The 24,882-nt window shown below is 44.0% G+C and overlaps 1 protein-coding gene across 2 annotated transcripts in view; it reads right to left on the bottom strand.

Moving 5' to 3' along the window:
- The window catches only part of PREX2 (phosphatidylinositol-3,4,5-trisphosphate dependent Rac exchange factor 2), a 224,749-nt gene that overhangs the window by 74,172 nt on the left and 125,695 nt on the right, over positions 1–24,882 (bottom strand). For both annotated transcript variants that reach the window (XM_069957488.1, XM_069957489.1), the window contains 5 exons: positions 24,433–24,553; positions 24,153–24,337; positions 21,677–21,838; positions 15,414–15,636; positions 11,851–12,058 (listed from right to left, as the gene is read on the bottom strand). In XM_069957488.1, the coding sequence (XP_069813589.1) occupies positions 11,851–12,058; positions 15,414–15,636; positions 21,677–21,838; positions 24,153–24,337; positions 24,433–24,553 (899 nt within the window). The remainder of the gene's footprint in view (positions 1–11,850; positions 12,059–15,413; positions 15,637–21,676; positions 21,839–24,152; positions 24,338–24,432; positions 24,554–24,882) is intronic.

The following is a 24,882-nucleotide window of genomic DNA, read 5'->3' as shown; positions in this document are numbered from 1 at the left end:
TTATACAGTATGGGGACTACTTGTGGAGGGGGGTGTATACAATATTGGGGAAGAGCTACAGAGGGGGAGGGAAGTATACAGTATAGGGGGCCTTAATGCAGGAAGAGGGGTGTATAAAGTATGTGGGAAGAATTACAGAAGGGGGAGTGAGGTATACAGTATGGGGAAAAAATTACAGAAGGGGGGGGCAAGGTATACAGTATAGGGAAAGAATTACAGAAGGGGGAGTGAGGTAGGGGCACATCATGCTTCTCTAAAATAAAGACCCCTTTTTCAGAGAAAAAATAATATAAGACCCAGTCTTATTTTCAAAGAAACGCGGCGTATTTGGTTTTAAGGCCCTACAGCTAAGCCGCAAGTGCTACTTCTATAGCCAGTTGAGTCCACCCTACATGGTTCATTCTTCTGGCTTGCAACCTTATTTTAATATTTACTTTATCTAGTGTCTTCAAGGCAGACAAACATTTATAAGTGTACTTGTAGTGTCTCGACCGGTCACAAGTTAAGTTGTTCCTGTTGACGCCACCTCTGTGGTGGTTGGTCGGTGGTGTAGTACAGCTCAGATGATGATGGTACTGTTGTGACGCCAGTGCACACAGGTATGATGGTATACCTGTTTTTAGTGTGTGTGGCTGGCTGTATTGATCCCCAAAGGTCGGTGACCTGCTGGGCTGTGATGGGTGCCTTAGGCTCTTATCACGGTGGTCCAGAGTGGGGAGATGACCCACCCGGGCTGTCGGTACCGCCACCCACAGAAAGGGGAAAATGTCCCAAGAATAGTGTGGCCTGTGTGTATAGGTGCTGGTGCAATTATCACTGAGCCCCAGTAAAATAAATAAACTGATCTTTACTGACAAGTCTCTTGCAATACAAGATAATAGGGTAACAAGTGACGTCTGAGGTACAGACTTGAGTTCACTGAATCTGTGCTGAGAAATGCTGATGTGCTGAGTAGAATAGAAGAGTTCAGAGAAGTGGAGAGGAGTATGTCAGGGGGAGCCCCAAACCAGTTTAGTAATGTGCTCTGCTGTAACTTGTGAGTAGAAATACTTGAGAGAAGAATACTTGTGCCCGTGTGTCGCTAAACCACCTTCTGCCCTGCAGTGTTGGGTTGCCCATCCTACAAGGGTGACACAAGCCACAGTCCTAGTTACCTGAGTTGAGCTAAATGTACAAGCGTGTCTCGGTGTCACCTGCACTGCAAGATAGAGTACATAGGCCTTGAATACGGCTACTTTGCTCTATCCGGGACAGTTCCTCTGTCTAGGATACCGTCCTGCTCTGTATAGAGAGGTTCATGGCGTGGGTTGGGGTGTTTTCAGACTTGTCCTCCTTAAGTTTTTAGCATTGCATCTTGACTGTAAGTGTAGCTTTTAGGAAAAGAGTCTCTGCGTTCTTCATACATGTGTCCACCATCACAGCTGGTCTTTCCAGAACAGGGAACCTGGCAGAGTCAGGCTCCTGGCGAAGTAGAGCAGGGATGCCTGATCTGTGTGTGTCCTGCTCCACTAAGAATCAGAGAAGAACTCGCTACATTTCTTCTCCCCATGTGACTTCCTTCTACAGGGTGTGTGTAACAGTCCCTGTGAGTGGCAGGGAAGAAAGTGTGTAGAATAGAATAGAGATAGGTAGGAAGAAAAGAGCATCTCTCATTGGTGCACTGAATCACATAATAAGACAGTAACCCTTGAATGACTACAGCTGTGCAACATACAAAGTGATACATAGTGACATCTAGTGGTGAAAGTTACATACACCTTCATCACCACTTTACTCTAAAGTACAAGGCTTTTGCGACAGGTGCCCAAATTAAAAACACCTGTGGTGGGATACCACATACCATTCGCTTATGCATAAGCCATAAAGCTATCACTGTGGAGAATAGGGTGCGACCATGCATTATACCGGTGGCTCTCCGGTGGCTTCAGGGAGTTAGGAAAGTCCTGTTCGTGTTTTTTGTTACCGTGTGATATAGTTGTGCTATTGCTGTGTGAATTTTACATTTCATTCCAGTATTGTTGTGGGGGAAATCACACTGTGACATATGTAGATGTGTCACGGCCGCGGCGGCGTCCCATGCTCCGGGCCGCCGCCGCGACCTCCTCCCATCTTATGCAGCTGCCGGGGTCCCGGTGCAGGGACCCGGCGCTGCTACACGTTCGGCCCCGGGGGGCGCCTCACCTCTCCACGCTCCTGTCTCTCGCTGTGCCGGCCGGCGCGCGCGTCCCCGCCTCCTAGGGCGCGCGCGCGCCGGCTGTCTCAGATTTAAAGGGGCAGTGCGCTCCTAATTGGTAGTTGCACCAATCACTCCCCTATAAATCCCAGCATGCCCTGTCCCCTGTGTTGGAGCCTCTACATGCTTCCCATAGCGTTTGGCCCAGCTCCCTGTTGTTCCTGTGTCCTGTCCGTTACCTGGTCCCTAGTCCCTGTTCCTGAGTCCTGTCCGTTACCTGGTCCCTTGTCCCTGTTCCTGGTTCCTGTTCCCCTGTCACTCCACCTGTTCCTGTGTCCAGCCAGTCACGTGCTCTCTCATCTGCAGACTATTGCCTGTACCATCTCCTGCCACGCCTCGCCTGCCGACACCAGCAACCAAGCCAGGGGTAGCGACCTGGGGGTCGCCTGCCGCAGCAAGTCCATCCCGCCTTGCGGCGGGCTCTGGTGAAAACCAGCGGCCCCTTAGACTCCGCTCCCTGGTGAGGTTTGTGCCATCGCTGGTGCCGGTCCAGTGGATCCACTACTCCGGGCGTTACAGTAGGCTCCAACCATGGATCCCGGCGAGGTGCCTGATATCCGCGAGGTAGCCCGAAGTGGTCGCCCTACAGGCTCAACAGATTCAGCAACAGTCACAGCTGATTCAACAACTGACTGCAGCCGTTCAACAGCATACCACAGCTCAGCAGTCATCACCTCCGGCAGCCTCTTCAAAACTACGACTGGCTCTCCCAAGTAAATATGGAGGTGACCCCAAGTTGTGCAGAGGGTTCCTGACCCAATGCACCATGTACATCGAACTTTTAAGCAGTCAGTTTGCCACCGAGCGCTCTAAAGTGGCTTTCATTATCAGCCTATTGGAGGGAAGAGCTCTGGCCTGGGCCACGCCACTATGGGACCGTAATGATCCGGTTGCTGCCAATTTTCGAATCTTCCTGGACGAGTTCGCTCGGTCTTTGAGGAACCTGCCCGTGCGTCTTCGGCTGAGACTGCTCTCCTCAATTTATCCCAAGGGACTTCCTCCGTTGGTGATTACGCCATCCAGTTCCGCACCCTGGCTGCGGAACTAGACTGGAATGAGGCCGCTCTGATTGCCACCTTTAAAAGGGCCTGTCCAGCCAAGTGAAGGATGTGCTCGCTGCCCGGGATCTGCCTACCTCCTTGAACGATCTTATTCTACTGGCTACCAGAGTCTACACCAGGTTTTCCGAGAGAGAGGAGGAGGTTCGGCAAGGACGGCGTCTGAGTCTGCCCCGTCGCCATCCTCGGCTGGCACCGGTGTTCCAGAATCCTGTTGCTCCTATGTCCCAGTCGCTTCCAGAGGTTCCTATGCAGGTGGAACGTGTTCGCCTGACGACTGATGAGAGGAACCGTCGACTGGACCAGAATCTCTGCCTCTATTGCGGTGGCGCGGATCACTATCGACAGAGATGTCCCCAACGCCCTCAGCGTCCGGGAAACGCCCGCACCTAGGTCCGGTGGGAGAGGCCTCCCTAGGTGTGAATGCCACCTCTCCAAGGTTGACTATGCCCGTCTCCATCCAGACACCCTCTGGGCAAGTTTTCCAGACTACTGCCCTCATCGACTCTGGCTCTGCTGGCAGTTTCATCTCTGCTTCGTTGGTCCAAAGATGGCGGCTACCCGTGATCCAGCTAGCCCAACCCCGGTCTATCTCTTCGGTTACGGGGGAGGTTCTTACCGAAGCGGTGTACAGCCAGACGGCACCCCTAGTCCTCCAGGTGGGAGCCTTACATCAGGAGAAGATCTCCTTCTATGTCTTGCGCCATTCCTCTTCCAACCTCCTGCTGGGGCTTCCTTGGCTGCAAATCCATACCCCTAAGCTGGACTGGAGAACTGGGGAGGTTCTCAGCTGGGGTCAGGACTGTCATAACCGGTGTCTGAGATCTCCTCAACCCAAGTGCTCTACAAGGTCACCTGCTTATGTCAAGCCTCTATCCGGGCTACCGGAGGACTACCAAGACTTTGTCGATGTTTTCTCGGCCAAGGAGGCGGACTCACTACCACCCCATCGGGCCTATGATTGCCCTATAGACCTCCTTCCTGGGTCTTCTCCTCCACGTGGTCGAGTATACCCTCTCTCTGTGCCCGAGACTGAAGCCATGTCCTCCTACATCCAGGAGAACTTACAAAAGGGCTTCATCCGCAAATCCACGTCTCCAGCTGGCGCCGGATTTTTCTTTGTTCAGAAGAAGGACGGTTCCCTCCGCCCATGCATAGACTATCGGGGTTTAAATAAGGTGACCGTTAAGAACCGCTATCCTCTTCCGCTTATTCCGGAACTATTCGACCGTCTTCGTGGAGCAAAGATCTTCTCCAAGCTGGATCTCAGGGGAGCGTATAACTTGGTCCGAATTCGTAAGGGAGAGGAATGGAAGACCGCTTTCAACACCAGGGATGGGCACTACGAATATCTGGTCATGCCATTCGGCCTATGCAATGCCCCAGCGGTCTTCAGGAATTCGTGAACGATATCTTCCGAGACCTCCTCTATGTCTGCGTCATTGTTTATTTGGACGACATTTTGGTCTTCTCCCGGACCAGCAGACTCATGTGGCACAAGTGCGTCAGGTTCTACGAAGACTACGGGCCAATCATCTATACGCCAAGCTTGAGAAGTGCGTTTTCCATCAGCGCAGTCTTCCATTTCTTGGCTATATCGTCTCCGATCAGGGCCTACAAATGGATCCAGCCAAGCTCGCAGCTGTCCTTCAATGGCCACGCCCTGTGGGACTTAGAGCTATCCAACGTTTCCTGGGCTTCGCCAACTATTACCGGCAATTCATCCCTCACTTCTCTACCCTGGTCGCACCCATTGTGGCTCTCACTAAAAAGAAGGCGGACCCCAGACGTTGGCCTCCAGAGGCCGAACAAGCCTTCAATAGCCTCAAGTCTGCCTTTGCCTCTGCTCCTGCTCTAGTCCGCCCGGATGTCTCCAGGCCGTTTTCTCTCGAGGTCGATGCTTCTTCTGTGGGCGCAGGAGCCGTTCTCTCGCAAAGGGACACATCAGGCAAGACCAGAACCTGTGGGTTCTTCTCTAAGACTTTCTCCCCTGCCGAGAGGAACTATACCATTGGGGACCGTGAACTCCTGGCCATTAAGTTGGCACTGGAGGAGTGGCGTCATCTATTAGAGGGGGCTAAACACCCGGTTAACATCTACACGGACCACAAGAACCTCCTCTACCTCCAATCGGCTCAACGCCTCAATCCCAGGCAGGCTCGGTGGTCCCTCTTCTTCTCTCGGTTCAACTATACCATCCACTTCCGTCCAGCCGAGAAGAATCTAAAGGCCGATGCATTATCCCGAGCATCCGATGTCATGGGGCAAGAGGAATCTCCTCGTCACATAATACCTCCCGACCGCCTAGTACCAGTTGCCACTTCTGCTCTGCAGAGACTGCCTCCCGGGAAGACTTATGTGCGTCCCGCACTCCGTAAACGCATCTTGAAGTGGGGGCATTCCTCTTTGGTAGCCGGGCATCCAGGAGCCCAAAAGACCGGGCAATTGATTCTCCCGTCATTACTGGTGGCCCAATCTCCTCCAGGATGTCAAGGATTTTGTGGCTTCCTGTGCAGTCTGTGCCAGGAATAAATCTCCCCGTCTAAGACCTGCCGGCCTACTATTGCCCTTGCCAGTCCCGGATCATCCCTGGCACCACATTGGGATGGATTTCATCACTGACCTACCTCCATCTGCGGGCAATACAGTTATTTGGGTGGTGACGGACCGCTTTTCTAAAATGGCTCACTTCGTGGCCCTTCCTGGTCTGCCCTCTGCTCCTCGTCTGGCTCAGTTGTTCTTCCGACACATCTTTCGCCTGCATGGACTTCCTCTTCACATTGTGTCCGACCGAGGCTCTCAATTTGTCTCTAAATTTTGGCGTGCCCTATGCTCGCAACTCCAAGTGAAGCTGGACTTCTCATCGGCCTACCATCCTCAAACCAACGGGCAAGTGGAGAGAGTCAATCAGATTCTGGGCAACTACCTACGCCATTTTGTTTCAAGCCGCCAAGACAACTGGTCCGATCTACTCCCATGGGCAGAATTCTCTTATAACCACTTGGACTCGACTTCCACAGGCAAGTCCCCTTTCTATGTGGTCTACGGGCATCATCCTCGTCCTCCTCTGCCTCTCTCTCCATCCTCTGAAGTCCCAGCCGTGGAGGAGTTGTTATCTGACCTGCAATCGATCTGGGAACAAACTCGACAGTCCTTACTCAAAGCCTCGGAACGCATGAAGGACCAGGCTGATAAGAAGAGGAGACCTGCCACGAATTTTCTCCCAGGTGACAAAGTCTGGCTCTCGGCCAAATATGTCCGACTCAAGATCCCCAGCTACAAGTTGGGCCCTCGATTCCTCGGTCCTTTCTCGGTGCTAAGACGCATCAACCCTGTCACCTACAAACTCCGCCTACCCCCCACTATGCGGATTCCGAACTCCTTCCATGTTTCCCTCTTAAAACCAGTGGTCCTGAACCGGTTCTCCGATAGGTCTTCGTTCTCTGCTCCTCAAGCCGTCTCTGACGACGTCTACGCTGTTAAGGACATTCTGGCTATGAAGACTGTCAGAGGTAGAAGGTTCTTCCTGGTGGACTGGAAAGGATTTGGTCCTGAGGAGAGGTCCTGGGAACCCGAGGCTAACATCCTGGACCAAGATCTCATCAAAAGGTTCCTGCAGGTTAGAAAGAGGGGGAGGCCAAAGGGGGGGGTACTGTCACGGCCGCGGCGGCGTCCCATGCTCCGGGCCGCCGCCGCGGCCTCCTCCCATCTTATGCAGCTGCCGGGGTCCCGGTGCAGGGACCCGGCGCTGCTACACGTTCGGCCCCGGGGGGCGCCTCACCTCTCCACGCTCCTGTCTCTCGCTGTGCCGGCCGGCGCGCGCGTCCCCGCCCCCTCGGGCGCGCGCGCGCCGGCTGTCTCAGATTTAAAGGGGCAGTGCGCTCCTAATTGGTAGTTGCACCAATCACTCCCCTATAAATCCCAGCATGCCCTGTCCCCTGTGTTGGAGCCTCTACATGCTTCCCATAGCGTTTGGCCCAGCTCCCTGTTGTTCCTGTGTCCTGTCCGTTACCTGGTCCCTAGTCCCTGTTCCTGAGTCCTGTCCGTTACCTGGTCCCTTGTCCCTGTTCCTGGTTCCTGTTCCCCTGTCACTCCACCTGTTCCTGTGTCCAGCCAGTCACGTGCTCTCTCATCTGCAGACTATTGCCTGTACCATCTCCTGCCACGCCTCGCCTGCCGACACCAGCAACCAAGCCAGGGGTAGCGACCTGGGGGTCGCCTGCCGCAGCAAGTCCATCCCGCCTTGCGGCGGGCTCTGGTGAAAACCAGCGGCCCCTTAGACTCCGCTCCCTGGTGAGGTTTGTGCCATCGCTGGTGCCGGTCCAGTGGATCCACTACTCCGGGCGTTACAAGATGTATTATTATGTTATTCGTGTGAGTTGTGTGTTGTATAAATGATGTGTGAACTCACACACTTACACCCAGTGGGACATTTTCTATGGTTGCGCCTGCATTTGTGAAGAAATGCCAAGGCCTTTTATTGACAAGTGTTCAGTAAAAATGAACATATTATATTAGTACCTGGTCCTTTCATCATGAACTGTTTTTGGAGTCTGGAAATATCCCACAGTCACCAGGCCTCACCCAGCCATAATACTGCTATGCTAAGAACTAAATCTATTATCCCAGTAATAATAAAAACATACTAAATATATATATATATATATATATATATATATATATATATATATATATATGCCTTGTTACATTACATCACGGTATTTGTCAGGCTACAACACTAAAGGATGTCACATGCTGTTAACAAGCAGGAGTGTAACAATGACCTGAAGACATAAGCTGAGAAGTGGACGTGAAAGATAAGAGGAGGATCATTCATTAGAAGCAGCTTCTGCAACACTATAACATCTTCTACTCTTGCAGTTTTGTCCTTTGCTGATATCTCCAAATATAAATCAAGTGTGGACGGGGGATTAGTAATGTGTTTTGTTGACATAAGACGTATCACCTCATCCTGCTCAGGATACAGGGCTCCATGAATAACAAATACATATATCTGTATATACATATGTATGGATATAAACAAACACATAAAAAAGGATGACATACATAAACACTGAATATATGGATTACTTTGAATTACATTACCGCCATATTTACTATACCTATAAGTCTTAGGTTCTTAGTGCTCATTTTGATTAAATTGTATAAGCCTATCTTCCCCATAAGGTGACCCACACTATGCAGACTCATCTCTCTTGGGGCCTAGGCCTCTGAAATGAAGTCAGGATAAGCAGGATCTAGCTATCTGTTCCCATATATATATATATATATATATATATATATATATATATATTTATATATATATATATATATATATATATATATATATATATATATATATATATATATATAGATATATATGTTCAGTGTATTGCTATACCTTTCTTTTTTGTTTTGCTTTTGCAATGTAGTCATACTTTAGGCACATGAAAAGCTTTTCTTAGGGCTGCCTAGCTATTCCAAAAGTGTAAGGGATTTTCAGGGCTAAGAAGACAGACAATGCACCCCCTAGGAAGCCTTAAAATGGTTATCTAGAGAGTATAAAAGATCCTACCTCTTCTGCACTTCAGTGCTTTACTCTTTCCCTCGTTTTTGGTGTAACTTCTAAAATGAGAGGGGGGCAAGGAGAAACTGCAGGCATTGCCAATAATAGCTGCCCAATATTGCAGCGGCATCCGCTAGCTATTGATCATTGCCCGCAATATGCTCCCATCCCCCTCTTGTCTCGGAAGTTATGACTAGAGACGGTCAGAGGGAATAGTGGAGAGCAGAAGTGGAAGGACTTTCCTGCTCTCCGGATAACCCCTTTAAAAAAAAAGATTGGCCCTATCTCCTTTGCAATCCTTAATGATCAGAACCTGATTAGGATTCACCTCTCCAATGGAACCGCATTGTTAGTAAACAGGGGGATGGCAAATAGACCAAATGTTCACAAAAGGAGTAGAGAGAGGGAGCCCATGTATAAATGGGCAAGCTCTTGTGAGCAGGGCCCTCTCTCCTCTTGTTTCATTTTAAAGGGGTACTTTCAGATCATCTGGTTTGAGAAAGGTATACAGATTCATAATTTACTTCTATTTAAAAATCTACAGTCTTCTAGTACTTATCAGCCGCTGTATGTCCTTCAGGAAGTAGTGTATTCTTTCCAGCTCTCTGCTGCCACCTCTGTTCATGTCAGGAACTGTCCAGAGCAGGAGAAGTTTTCTATGAGGATTTTCTACTGCTCTGGACAGTACAGACATGGACAGAGGTGGCAGCAGAGAGCTGGAAAGTATACACTACTTCCTGCAGGACATACAGCGGCTGATAAGTAGTGAAAGACTAAGATTTTTAAATAGAATTAAATTATAAATCTAATAAACAAGGTGCAAAATGCTAATAAACAAGGGGTGCTGTTATAGCGCGGAACGGCACCCCTTGTTTATTAGCATTTTGCATCTTACTATCGGCGTGCAGATAGCCATATTGCCCAGTAAGCTGCTCTACACCTCTTTTCCAGAACTCTGAACGGCAGCACTGGTATTTTTGTTTAATTTAAATTATAAATCTATATAACTTTCTGACACCAGTTAATTTGAAAGAAAATGATTTTCGCCGGAGTACCCCTTTAATGGTTATTGTGTATCTCTGTAATGTCTTATTTTTGCCCGTATATATACTTTCATAATTGTAAAGTTCTGTAGAATATGATGTTTTTATCTACATATTATTGTTATTACTACAATGTCTCACCAGAAGGGTACTAGAAGTAGCTTCTATTTAGATAAATTACTGAGAAGAATAGAGTGAAAATATTCAAGTAAAATAAAGGCTAGAAATAATGTGTGCCTGAAAATATACATCATAATCCAAGGTTTTAAAAAATTTGGCAGTGGAAATGTCCCTGTTCCTGTTTTCTCAGGAGTGAAATGTCCTGGGAAATTAGTTTAAAATGTTGACAAATACGTAGACAAGTACAATGAGGCAGGTCACTACGGGCAGTACACTTCCTGTCTCCTCACTTAACTTTGTGTAACACAATAAAATTTATGTGTCACAGGTCCAACAGTGAAATCTTGTATCTCATCTACACAATCATAGGTCACCAAGAAGCTGACACTGACTGTCCAGAGTCAGGGTCCACCAACATTCCATTATGATAACCTTGCCAAAGTTATCTCTTGCCTCTCACTTTGGACTAAGAAGGTATAAATCTTACACATACAACAAGTATGTAATTCTTTATGCTCCCTGTGGAGGCGCTGCAGGGAAACAGAGCACTTGCTGCTGACTTTCCCACAGATAATAGCAGTAACCCTGTGATCAGTAATTCCATGGGAAACACTTTGGCAAAACTGAATTTGTTCAAAGTAGATACTCCTTTTAAATAGACTCTGTTCTCTATCTAGAACTTCTTCTAAACTACGGTAATCAGAGATTACTTCAGAGATGCTGATTCCCAAGCTGTAATTAATTTCTTTAATTAGGTTTTAGTCACGTGTATTCCCTCACTGTAAGTCTGTGAACGCAGGTGTCTATGCACATTAGTGAAAAGTCAGCTAAATGCATCAACTTTGGCAAGACCGGCCAAATGACTAAAGGTCCTATTACACAAAGTGATTATTGGCCGTTTTTGGTAGATTATTGGCCATTATGGCCAACAATCGCTTCATCAAATAAAAGGCAACAATCAGGCGTCATGAACGATGTCGGCTGATCTTTGTCTTTCATTACCTTTGAACATGTTGAAAGACTAGCAACATGGAAAGCAATGATCTGCTGCCTTCGCTCCATGTAATAGGATCGGTGGAGGCAGACTGCCGCTATTTACTATGGGCTCCCCGGACTCGGTGCTTGCTAAGTCCCAGAGATGGCCCAGTGTAATAGGGGCTTAAGTGCATTCGATCCTTCCAAAAAGTATTGGGTGTGGTGGATTTTAGATGCCTTACATTGTTCTCAAATAAGCATATGTGACAGTGGTTTACCCTTTTTATATCCACTTAGAACAAAGGGATGTTTGGCTGAGCCAAATGTTCAAGTGTATGGAGGGAACAAGAGTGATTGTTGTTGTTCAGCCAACACTTTTTGAATATAATTGGCCACCTTAAGTTGTCATCTTTGTCATATCACCAAGCTTACTAATTTTCCCAGACTTCTCTCTGCCTGGCTAGGCTTAATCAAGCTGAGCCAAGTGGGGAGGAGCCAAGGAGACCACCTCCCAGACACTTTATCCAGTTCCATGATGTGGTTTTAAATGTAGCTAATATATAATTGTCAGTAAAAAGGTTGCATGTTGAGATTTCATGCTATCCTTGGCTTGGTGAGCATAAATACCCTGAGATAATCCCTTTAAGCCACAATTGTGCAGGAGTTTGTTTGTCATATTCATAAAGCTACGACAGTAGTCTTACCGAGATCATTTTAGGACACTGTCATACTTGATTTAAGACTAGGCAACAAAAATCTGATTTTATAAGTGTAGAAATAATTTGTGACTCCATGTTTGTCTATGATATTTGATCATGTGCCAAATGGATGCTAAATACTGTCAGGATTACTTACTCATCAATCTGGGAGACACATGTTTCCACCTCTGCCAGAGCCGAATGGAGTTTGCATAGTAATTTGTGATGGATATCTTGTGTTTCTAAATCTTCATTGCTAAGCAGATATCTTAGTCCATGACCATCTCTTTGACCCAGCGAATGTCCTGATGGCGCAGCCATTGTGGTTATGGTGTGTTGTATGTATACCATAGGATTTAGTTTACCTTAATTATATAGATAAAAGTCAAAATTAGAACAGTTATGTTTGTGAATAGGATGCAAAACCAAAGATCACACATACGGTATTACATACAGTGGTGCTTGAAAGTTTGTGGACCCATCAGAAATTGGTCAATATTAGATTTGGTCATTAAGCCCTTCAAGACAGAGCCCTTTGATGCACAAAAGTCCGTGTCAAATTAATGCAATGCTCCTCCTGCCTTCTAAGAGCCATAGCACTTTTATTTTTCCATCTACAGGGCTGGTTTGGGTGTAATTTTTTTTATTAATATGATTTTGGTGTAACAGAAAAATGTTGATTGCTTTTTATAAATTTTTTTGTGATATATAATTTAATAAAAATCAGCAATCCTGGTGCGTTTTTTCCCCCCATTTTACGCTGTTCACCGTGCGGGAACAATAATGTTATATTTTAATAGATCGGACAATTCCGCATGCTACGATGTGTAATATGTTTATTTATATTTTTATTTTTATAATGGTTAAGGGGGTCTTTTAAACTTTTATTGGGGGGGTTATAAGGGTTTTTTTAATACTTATATAAAACTTTTTTTATCACACTTTTTTTTTTACACTTTTATCACTGGACAAGATGCAATCATTAGATTGCATATACTGATACTGATGCCACAGCATAGCATAGATCAGTGTTATCGGCGATCTATGCATAGAACCTGCCTGAGAGCAGACTCTATACATGGATCGACGAACCAACAGGACGGAGGTAAGGAGCTTACCCCCCGCCTGTCAGCACATGTGATCAGGACCTGATCACTCAGTGACAGATGCTTGATCTGTCACTGAACACCTTAAATGCCGTGATCACTGTAGACTCCAGTGATGTAAGCGGGATCGCTCTCCCTGCAGCGCTCCCGCTCACATCAATAACCCTGTCAGTCAGGAAAGTATAAATATACATTCCTACTGCACGGGGTATGTGCAGTAGGAATGTACATATACAGAATACTGACATGAAGGGGTTAATTGATTGATTAATTATTTAATTTTATTTATTTATTGAGAAAAAAGTTCCAACATCACAAATCTGTAAATAGCAAAATTTGTGAACCTTCAGGACTAGCAGTTAAGTAAGGTATTTCCCAATTAATGGGATAACAATCAGGTGTGAATGGGTGACCCATTTTATTTAAAGAGCAAGTTTTGGTTTATCAAAGTCTGTTGTTCGGAGCCCATTTTTGGATCATGGCATGATCAAAGAAGATTTTTGAGGACCGCAGAGGAAGAGTTGTTGGAAATTGCAAAAGGTTTTGAAGAGTTTGGCTCCACCAACATGCAGTCAGACATATTGGAGTCTCTACATGTGTGGTCGACCCACAAATATCCATGAAGAACAAGGCGTATAACATTCATGAGGTTACAAAGGCAACCCAGAGTATCCTCCAAGCAATCAAAACCCTTTTCCCACTGTCAGTCAGTGCAGGAGCAGTGAGCCCTAAGCTGAATCCAGCCCTTGTACCAGCCTACTTGACATAATGCCCTAGGTGGCTGACGCCAGGGCCATTACGGAAGTAAAGTTAACAGTCAGCGTCATAACAACCAGGAATGGATAAGTCACAAATCAGAAAAAGATAGGAGTAAGATAATATGCCAAGGGGAAAATCAGAGGCAGCAAAGTCAGAGGTGAGGTGAGAAAACATAGGCTAAGGTCAAGTGCACAGAGATTACAGTAGAAATATACAACTGAAGAAGGGCAAGCCATATCCGTCCATTTCTCTGCAATAAACACCGGATGTGATTGGCTGACTGACCCCGCATTACTGGGGCCAGCCAAAATGGTCCACCCAGGTTGCTGATTGGCTGCCCAAATGTGGCATCAGCAGACCAGGCACACCCAGGACTTCTGCCCCGTCTCTGTCACCACAACAAGAAGTAAGCAGCCGCCATTGGAGTGCGGAGAGGTAAGTTCCTAACACATTAGATAACAGTAATGCTCATTAGTTCATCAGCAGCAGGACACCGAACGACAATGGTGTGTGTGGCAGGATTGCAAGGAGAAAGCTGCTGCCATTAGGAGAGAACATTGCTGCCCATCTGCAGTTCTACAAATCCCTTGGACCATCTAAAAAGATATTGGAACAAGGTTTTATAGACTAATGAAACAAAAAATAGAGCTTTTTTTTGTTAAAAAAAATGTTAAGTTTAAAAAAAGGAAAATACTGAATTCCAAAATAAAAACCTCAAACCATCCAAAACAATCTGAGATAGGAATATCATGGTTTGGGCCTGTTTTACTACACCTGGGTCGGGGCAGCTTGCCATCATTAATGGATGCGGTAACTGCTACACAGCGGGGTCATACCAGATACTGAATATATACTTGTCTGATTTTCTTTATCTTATTTTTGGACTGATGTAGCGTTAGGTTAGATTTATTAAAAAAGGTAGAAAATTTTGTAGCGTTCACAAACTTTCACACACCACTATATATATATTGAAAATGCAATAAAAACTATTTTTGCGGTCTGTCGAGGTATACTTCCAGATATCTGTAAAAAGCAATGCTGATGTACACTGCAGCATATTCTCAGCAGGCCTATTTAGTTTAATGGACTGAACATAGTTTAGTAGTGATTATGTTTGGTCCTTTTCCCAAGCGCATACTTTTTTGTGCTGGACTCGAAAGATTGGTTTACTGTGCTGCTGATTTACGCTATATTGCTGAATTTATTCATATAAGATGGTTAGAAATGCTTCTTTTGCATGCCATCTAGTTTCAGTTAATGTGAAAAATATATATAAAAAATTACTATTGCTATTATTAACATCAGATACCTATTCTCAATAGTCCCTATAATAATAATAATAATTAAAAAAAATTCCAGATCAAGATCATGACTACTGGTACTGGATATCAATAGCTAGTGACAAAGTGCATATCACTTCTGGGAAACCTACACTATTCTACATGGTGATATATTATATCTTATCATTGGCTTATCATGTTTAGGTCATTTCGGCTGCAGTTCATAAGTAAGGCTCCAGAGTCCTAATTCCGGTGAGAAACAATTTCAATAAATATTGGTCTCCCATGAATTCCAGATATTAAAGAAGTCAAAAGGTCAAGATAAATCTAATTTTCATCCTCCGAGTGTAATATATTTGACTCACAAAATCAATATATACTTGGTTACAAATGGTCGAGGCAGACAGATGTTCGCCACAGTTCACAAATGGTTATAGGCCTACAAAGCAATCTCTACAGATGAAAATTTCCACCAAGCATGTAAAAAATATTCTGTACTTTAAAATAAATATATTTTTTTCAAAATAAATATTATTAAATAATAACACTAAAAATTCCCCCAATCCAAAAATTACCTTGCTCTGTATTTTTATTCTCCTTGTCTTGGGACGGTTGCTTTCTGCTGTCTAACTGGACCCCAAAAGCGCTCCCAAGTGATGTCAAGGTTTTGGGGTATGAAACCTCCATCACATTGAAATGGCAGTTTGTCGGGCAGAAGTCACTGCTATGTAGTGGCGATATTTTTGACTTGGCTTGTTTAAATGTAGGCCAGGCTCGGTTTTTCAGGACCCTTGAAAACTAAGTGCAAAGTAAAGAGATTAAAACACAATAGTGAGTCATAATTATAGTTTGCTTTTTAGGTATATATTATTAAAGGAGTGTTCTTGCCCCCCGACAAAAAAAAACTTTAAACATGGGTCAGGTGCTCAAAAAAAGAAAAAAATATTGACATTTCCAGATCCCCCACTGCTGCTGCTCTGATCGCTCCTGGTCCTCACTGTTCACCACTGCTTCCTGATTTCTATGATGCATAAACCTCAACAACCCAGCCAATCATTGACTACAATGGTAACAGACCTAAGCGAAGGATTGGCTGCCTTTGCAGGGTCAAAGCATTACAGGAACCAGGAAGCTACTATAAGCAGCAGAGGCCAGGGAGAATGACAGTAACAAAGGTGGGGGATTGGGGTAGGTAAGTTTGCTTTTAGTTACCTAAGTTTATAATAATAATAATAATAATAATAATAATAGTAATAATAATATTTTATTGTTAAAGCTTCCTTAAATTCAGAGCGCTATACAAATGATAGGGGATAACAAATAGAACATTACAAAATCAAAACACCTTACATGAATAAGGTAAATGGCAGACTGGTACAAGGGTTTACAATCTACAAGATATCCCTTTAACCTTTTGAGGACCAGGCCCAAAATGGCCCAGACGACCACGCAAATTTTCATTTTTGCGTTTTCGTTTTTTCCTCCTCCCCTTCTAAGAGCTCAAGCACTTTCAGTTTTCTATCTACAGGGCCATGTAAGGGCTTGTTTGTTACAGGAGTAGTTGTACTTTGTAATGGCGTTTAAGGGGTTAATGACACGCTGCAGCATAATCGCATTAATGGTCATTAATGGTCATTAATGGTGAGGTTCCGGCTGCTCACTACAGCCGGCCCCCACCTCCTATGAAGCGCGCTCCGCTCCAGAGTGTGCTTCATAGGTCAGGGCGTACAGGTACGCCCACAGTCATCTGGACACAGATTTCCAGGGCGTACCTGTACGCCCTCGGTCATCTAGGGGTTAATAATGTATAACATCTTCAGGGCTTTATTCTGTCCCCGTCGGCTCTTTGCGGCAGGGACAGAATAAATGATACCTGCGCAGGAGCATCGGTACCGTAGGAGATCAGCTTTCAGCATGACAGCTGATCTCCTGCTGCAACTACTCGGAGCGGTAATTCACCGCTCTGGGTAGTTTTAACCTGTTATATGCCGCTGTCAAGTCTTGTACATAGGTCACTGCTGAAAACACCAACATGTACTATACATAAGGCTTTAGACTATAAAGCTATAAAGCTGTGATGACTAAATGTTTTTTAGGACTTACAATATTTTGCAAATAGGCAATTCAATTCCTAAGGGTCTGCAAGATTTTCCTTAATCTAATCTTCGTGTCCCTGTTGCTCATACAGTAGTAATCTTCAATATGGATGTGTATTTTTTAATCATGGGGTTTCTATTTCTTCTTGATTAAATAAAACTATCAATTCAGAATTGTCCTTCTCAATGTTGGCTTCATCCATTTCTTAGTTTTAGTTGTTTGTGTACAAATGAATTTAGATGTACAAATGAATTTCCAGGGTATGAATAGGGTTATATTTCGCTGTGGCCCCTAAATGTCATCTCAAATTGTAGAACTCCTAAATCCTTAGGATGTATAAGTAACTGTTCTTTAACTTATTTTTGAACTTTCTGGAACATTAGTTTAACCCGTACCTGGTACGTCATGGTGCCGCGGGGGGTGTTCAGAGCGGGGTCCCGCAGGGACCCCTCTGTGAACGGCACCGCTCCCGGCTGCAATCTGCAGCCTGGCAGTGCCTCTATTAGCTGGCGCGGGTCCCGTTGCCGTGCCAGCTAATTAAGCACTTCAATGCAGATGTCAAACCTGACAGCTGCATTAAAGTGCTTTACACTTCACATCCCTGGTGTCTAGTGGGTCGGATCTCCCCCCGTGATGCGATCGAGGGGGGGAGATCCGTTCTTCTGGCCGGCCCGGGCCTCAGCGTCGCAATGACGCTGATCCCGGCTCGGCGCATTTTTGGTCGCATCAAATCCAGAAAAAATGTAATAAAAAGTGATCAAAAAGTCCTATATGTGCAATCAAGGTACCGATAGAAAGAACACATCATGGCGCGAAAAATTACACCTCACACAGCCCCATAGACCAAAGCATAAAAACGTTATAAGCCTGGGAATAGAGCGATTTTAAGGAACATATATTTGTTAACAATGGTTTGAATTTTTTAAAAGCCACATAATATAAAAGTTATACATTTTACATATCATTGTAATCGTAACAACTTGAGGAACATGCATAACAAGTCAGTTTTACCATAGGGTGAACGGCGTAAATGCAAAACTCCCCGAAATCAAAACAAATTCGTTTTTCTTTTCAATTTGACAGCGCAAATGATTTTTTTCTGGTTTCGCAGCATATTTTATGGAAAAATAATGCCTGTCATTGCAAAGTAAAATTGGTTTCGCAAAAAATAAGCGCTCATATACAGTAAGTCTCTAGGTGAAAAAATGCAAGCGCTATGGACTTTTAAACCTAAAATGGAAAAAGCAAAAGCGCAAAAACGAAAATTGGCTTTGACCTTAAGGGGTTAAAGGAAACTGGCCAAAAAATGTACAGACCTTATAGTCCCAAACATCACATTTATCTATATTATAGAAGATCTAAACATCTTTATAAGTAAGGTCAGTATCAGACACTAAAGGGTTAGAGGGATTTGTTGTCCTTCCAGATGATCTTGTTATTGGAATCTCCTTCGCTCTGCCTCGGAACAGACCACATTCCGGAATATATTTTAGTCAGGTCATTTTAAGAATTTAGGGGCTTTCAATCTTGACCCTAAAAACATCTGGAACATTTTAAGTGATACATCACTACTGAAATCTGCACAGTGTAAGGATAAATATACCACAAATGGCCTATTTTTAGAATTCAACTTTCGCACACAAAATGTTCAAGCATTCTAGGCAACTTTGGTTTTCATGGTGACAATCTACTGCTGTCACTTCCTGGCAAAACTAACTTTTTGCTTTTCAATGAACCTAAAGGGAACCTGATGGCTGCAATTCACATTCCAAACTGCTGACACTGTTAGTTATGGCAAGGGGACACATTATACTCTTCATATATCCAATTGTGCTTCCATAACATAAAAAAATACTTTAATTGTTCAGTGCAAGGAGTTAAAGAAGTTTTCCCAAGCTCCTGAAGTGAAAGTGCTGAGGGCTGTAACATTCACTCACTCCCATTCCCAATAAGCTTTTACTACCACCTGGCTGCACTGGTGATTCATTTTAAAGAAATCACTACTCCTAAATCCTTCTCTTCTGAAGTCTTTGCTAACACAGCACTGCTGATTCAAAACTTAGATGAAGGATTCCCCTCCCCAACTGCATTATTTTACATTTGGAAACACTAAACTGCAGTTTCCATTGTTTGGACCACTTAGCTGTAAAGCTAAATCATTTTCCACATTACTTACACCTTCAGGATATCAACCCTATTTCACACTTTTGTGTCATCAGCAAACAACTTACAAACATCTTAAAAAGAACAGGACCCAGAACAGACCCTTGTGGTACACCACGTGTAACCAGTCTCCAATCAGAAGATACACCATTAACAATGACCCCAGGTATGGGACAATTGTCATCTTTAGAACAAGGTTGTTTTTTGTTGCCTTTTTCTGTATTAACATTCTGGGCTTATAAATTAAAGTTGATAGTATCTTATTTTACAGCAGCTGTTTGGGTCAGGAAGCCGAAAACAGCCTAGTGGGATGTTTTATGCATCTTGTGTAACTACCAATGGGATTTGTGCAAATGGCATAACACCACAAAATACTGTAGAACCCATATTTACCCATAATTGACTTTGTTTTCATTATGGGCAAGATTAGTAGACTGACAATGATGTAGGCCATGTGGCCTTATAGATGATGGGTCCCTTAATAACTACCATAGTAATTTTATGTATGAAGTTAATAAAATGCATTTGGGTTAATAAAGTACATATAAAAAGTTCTCATTACACACACTCACACTCACACACACACACACACACACACTCACACTCACACACACACACACACACACACAGTAGCTAGCCAACTAAACTTCTTAATGGAGGGTCTTGGCTAACCATGTGCCCTCAGGCAGGATATGCATTGATGTTTTTTTTACCTGGGGCATCATGATACACTTGTGGAATGGGTGGACACATATACATGTAAGTATGTCAGTCTCTTGTACTGGGAGCTATGGGGTGCAAGAAAAAAGACCTGAAGTGTGTGCCACATGTGCTTGGTGCTAGCACAGCTGCTGCCCAAATGATCAGTCGACCACAAATATGGGAGAATATTCTTCTAAGATTTGAGCGTTTACATTTTTTTTTAGTATCATTCATGCAAGCAAATCCCAAACTTGAAAGGACCTGGATTCCTGTAATGAAGCTTGATATATTTTCATATTCTTAATTACCCACAAAATCAATGCTCTTGGCTCTATAGACGTGTCAAATTCACTGCCATAAAATATGCTCTTTGAAAAATGAAACACTGCATTACAGTAAATATGCCACACTATGATAAACCGAATAATCAAAGCCAATATTCTCGGCAAATCTTCAAAAGTGACAGTCAAAAGCTTTAAGGCAAAAAATCCCCAAAAGTTATATTCGCATAAACACATTATCAATTCTAGATTCAATACCAGGTTATAATGCAGATATTCTTCCAAAGAAGAGAGAGCTCCACCCTGTGGCTCTCCAATTGCTGGGAAACTGCAACCCTAAGCATGATCTGACAGTCGTTGGATATCCAGTGTGGCGAATGCTGCCTTCATTTTATTTTTTCCACTGTGACTTGCAAAACATTGCCTATATAACTGACATACCTAATTAAATAGATTGTCGGTAGGAAAAGACCCTCTGGTCCATCTATTTCACCATTATATTATTCCCTTTAACTTTATCTCAAAATAGATATATGTTTATCCCAGTCAGGTTTCACCAACAACATCTGCTGGACGTTTGTTCCAAGCACCAACTACTCTTTCAGTGAAGTAATATTTCCTTATGCTGCTTCTTATCATTCCCTCAACTATTCTTGTGTTCAATTTCTTATTAAAACACGTCAGCAGGATCAATGTTATAAAAGCAAGGGCAGGGCTCAGTGGATGTTATAAGAAGGTTTCCTACCGTATTTTTATTCCAGGAAGTGAGAAGAGTACATGTAGTTTTAACTGAACTATTGCATTATTGGTCTGCGACATTGGCACTCTGCTAGTACAACCTGCCTGGGGCAGACTCTATTAGTTAAGTCTACATGGCAGGTAGGAGGCTACCGGATCAGCAGCCCACAATTGTGTTGCAGGAGTGCCGATCGGGATCCTGACAGCTGCGGCACCAGTCATTACTTGCCACAATTGGCATTGATATTGGTATTTAAGGGGTTTGACATGCGGGGATCGGACTTAATTAAATGCGAGTGTTGGCTGTTGTCTACAGGAGACACCCTCCACATATTGATCATGTTCAGCTCCTGAGCCAGCTCGCAGTAGATGCCACCAAAAACCACCATAAAAACACACATGGGCCCTCATAGGGGTAAAGCTAGAGTCAGCTTTGGTTTATCATTAGTAAAGTCCAGGTCTCATTCAATCCATAATATTATCCAAAGTACTTGATGTAAATATTCAATGATTATAGGTCCATAGTGATTCCATAATTTACACTTGTCCTTCATCTGGAAAAAACATGTCATTTATTTAAATGATTGACTTTTATTTCTTTATTTTTTTTATGTAGCCAGGTTGTTCAGCTATTAAACTTGCATTGCTTTGGGTGATTTCTCAATGTGCTATTGGTTGAGTGTCCTCTGAGTCTGGTGAAAACACAGCTCAATGCTCACACAATAAGCAAGCTAAAATATGTATTAAGCGCTGCGGAATCTGTTGGCGCTATACAAATAAATATTATTATGTATGCAGGCCAGGGAACAGATAATACAGCAGTATTTAACATAGCAAAGTAGTAAAAGCTGAGTTACCTTCCTATAGCTAGTGATCCGCCTGTAGATGTGTTCAATTTTCTCCCGGCAAATGATGTTAAATTTATTGTGCAGCTCAGGTGGAATGACTTCATGTAAGGAATGAAGATTGCTGCAGTTTTGTACAAATTGTTCATCGCTTTTTGCAAGAGCATCTAAGATCTGTAAAAGAAGAAGAAGAAAACACCTCGGTCTATAATAAAATGCTTTTTAGTTTAAACAATTCTTCCCAGGGAATATATGCAAATAGATTGGCATCCTTTTCTATTAATCGGAGCAGAGAGCAGCTAAAAAGCCAGAATGCCTTCTATCCAGACAGTACAAGGATATTCACGGATTCCAGTTAATGCTTCATGTTTTCCTATATTAAGTAAGCTACATAAACATTTTCTTTAGAGAAGGTTTCCCCATGACATTAAATAGATGACCTCAATGCCCCCAGTGGTTCTCTAGATAAACACCCCAGCTTCTTTGTTTTAAATGGAGCTGTTGGTCAGCAGTGACCCGAAGCTCCATCCATTCTCTAAGGAGTGTTCGTAGAGAGAATGAATGGAGCTGCAGGTCACATGCTGACCCACGGCTCCATTCAAAACAAAGGAGCCAGATCTGGAGATCTCCGGGAGCATGGATGTCGTACCCCCGGAATCTCATATTTCTTCCCTATCCTGTGGATAGTCACTGAAGATAACCATTGTACTATGTCTGATGGCTCCCATAGAGAATGATTGAAATGGTGGTTGCCTGCATGACTTCCGCTCCTCTCTTAGAGAAGTCTTAGGTCCCAGGAGTTGATGGGGATAACTTTGCAAGTTGGGAATACCTTTTTACAAATTGACTTCCTATTACGCTATCCTTAGGATAAGGCATAACTTGATTTTGTGAAACAACCTCTTTAATGAAAGTCTTTTTTTCTTACATGCATTTTTATATGAGCTTGTAAGCTTGTATAGGGTTTAGGGTATATTCACAGTAAATTTGCTCAATGAAATGGAGCATGGGAAATATAAGGAAGGAATTCCAGGAATCATCAGAATCTCATTTTATCTGGGTTCATCAGTTGTCTAGTTTCATTAAGATTCTATGTAAAAGACTTCCAGTGGTAAAATTAATTTTAGGAACCAAGGAAATCCATAAGTCAACTTCAAACTTATTTGTTATCTGGTAAAGTATTGTAGTAACGTACAGATGTAGCCTGTGTTACCATCATATTGATGACTCATTTAACTCAATGTTCTAACTGATCTTCCTTACACAATTATTGTGTCAGGGATTATATTAACTATGGTTAGATCTGTATTATATACTTATTTCTATGTATAAAATATTCTGGATAAGCATTGTGAATAATGATGAGCAAATCTCCAGAAATTACTTTCGAGATACTTCAAATTTTTCTGGGATTTTGATGGTCAATAATTTGGCCCTACACCCACTGGACCAGGTGCAGAATGCTCTACTCAGCACAGCTTTACTACTTATCTTCTTGGGCCAGAAAGTAAGCAGTGATGCACTGCGCATCACTGCTTACTGTACTGAAGCATGAACTCCAGTCAACTCCTTCTGTGGCACCACATGCTAGGACAGGTTTTATGGGGCCCCTGAGCAAAAAAATGTACAGGGCCCCTAAGTTTTTTGTATATATGTATATATTTGCACTCTGTGACCTCTGTGGATTACTGAGTGTAGGAATATGCCCTTGTGCTTAAGCTGTCAGTGCTGGGGAGGGGCCGTGGCTGCTACCATGGAGACAGGCGACACTTTGCTGGGGGGTCCAACTTCTGCATAGGGCCCCATAGCAGTTGCATAGTCTGTGTGTATGCTACCCACTGTACTAGGAAAATACTGTATGTACTGTGCATGAGGCATATGCTGTATGCCTCCTATTCAGAGGATACTCGCTGGGCAAGGTGCAGAACACTTAGCCTAGTGATTGTAAGGAGCATAACTAGTCTAAACCCATGGACAGTGTAGCAGATCTCTGGTTTAGAAATAGTTACATATATGCGGTTCAGGGAAGAAACAGAGTGCTGCACCTCACACCTATGGCTGATACTAGTGCCGCTAGGCTAAATAAAAAACACATCAGAATTTTGTGTATGAATTGATCAAGCCATACTGCCCCATGTACCTCGTGCCGGTATCTGATACACATGGGTCCCTACACTAAGTCCACACCGTGCCAGTCAGTGGCCACCAACCCCGCAGGCGTGCACAGTCAGGGAACGGGGGCCATGGGACGGCCCTGCGACCCCCATGCCACAGGACCAGACCCAAAAACACCACACCAGAACCCGGCCAGCACCGCCGGCGGAGAAGGTCGCCCCCAAGCAGCACAAGTCAGGATAAGGAATTACACTCACCATAGCTGCAGCAAACAGAATGGGAAAAAACAGTCTGTTTCTTCCCTGAACCGCATAGTTACATATATACTGTAGCCAAAATGTCTTTTTGCCTTTATGTCGTCAACAATTCTCACCTTGGCACTTAAATTGAAAAAGCCCTTTGGTTCTACCATCTTCTCCACTACGTGACATTTGATTCCTGCAGTGCTGTCATATTCATAAATAACTCCGTACTCCAGGTGAACGTTATCCACTGTGAGGCTTACATGATCCTTCTTCCCGTCTATTATTGCCATGGTACTAAACTTGTCAATAACCTCTTTGGAAGGAAAACAGACATGAATAAATGATGTGCTGCCAGGGATAGTACAATTTTTAAAAGTGAGAATTTTGAGATGTGTAACTCGACTGTACCTTCTACTTTACAGTCAAAGCCATCCCCATCATTTTCTCCAAGAGGTTTAGGATGCGTAGGCTTTAAGATGTCTTCCTTGGCACTCTCAATACTGTCATATATCCATTGGATAGAATCTTGCTAATAACAAAAATAAACAACAAAAAAAGTTTATTTAAAGGGGAAGTCCGGCCAGATCAATTTTTTTAGTAGGTGCTGGGCAGGGGGAGGGTAAAAGAAATAACATGCTGTTACTTCCCCTGCTCCAGTACTGGTGGCTGCTCTGGTGGCTGCTCTGGTCCCCAGCCGTTTCCTGGTCTGAGCGGGGACCTGGGTCGCACATGTCATGACATGTGTCCCTGCTCAGACCAGGAAGCCGCCAGGGACCAGGGAACCGGAGTGACAGAATGCGGCCACCAGCACTGGAATGGGAGAGGTAAGAACACTTTCTTTTTTTATTCTCCCCAGCA

Source organism: Dendropsophus ebraccatus, chromosome 2 (assembly GCF_027789765.1).
Source record: "Dendropsophus ebraccatus isolate aDenEbr1 chromosome 2, aDenEbr1.pat, whole genome shotgun sequence".
Classification (NCBI taxonomy): Eukaryota; Metazoa; Chordata; class Amphibia; order Anura; family Hylidae; genus Dendropsophus; species Dendropsophus ebraccatus.
Note: the sequence above shows the minus strand (reverse complement) of the source record. Positions and strands in the feature narration are given on the sequence as shown.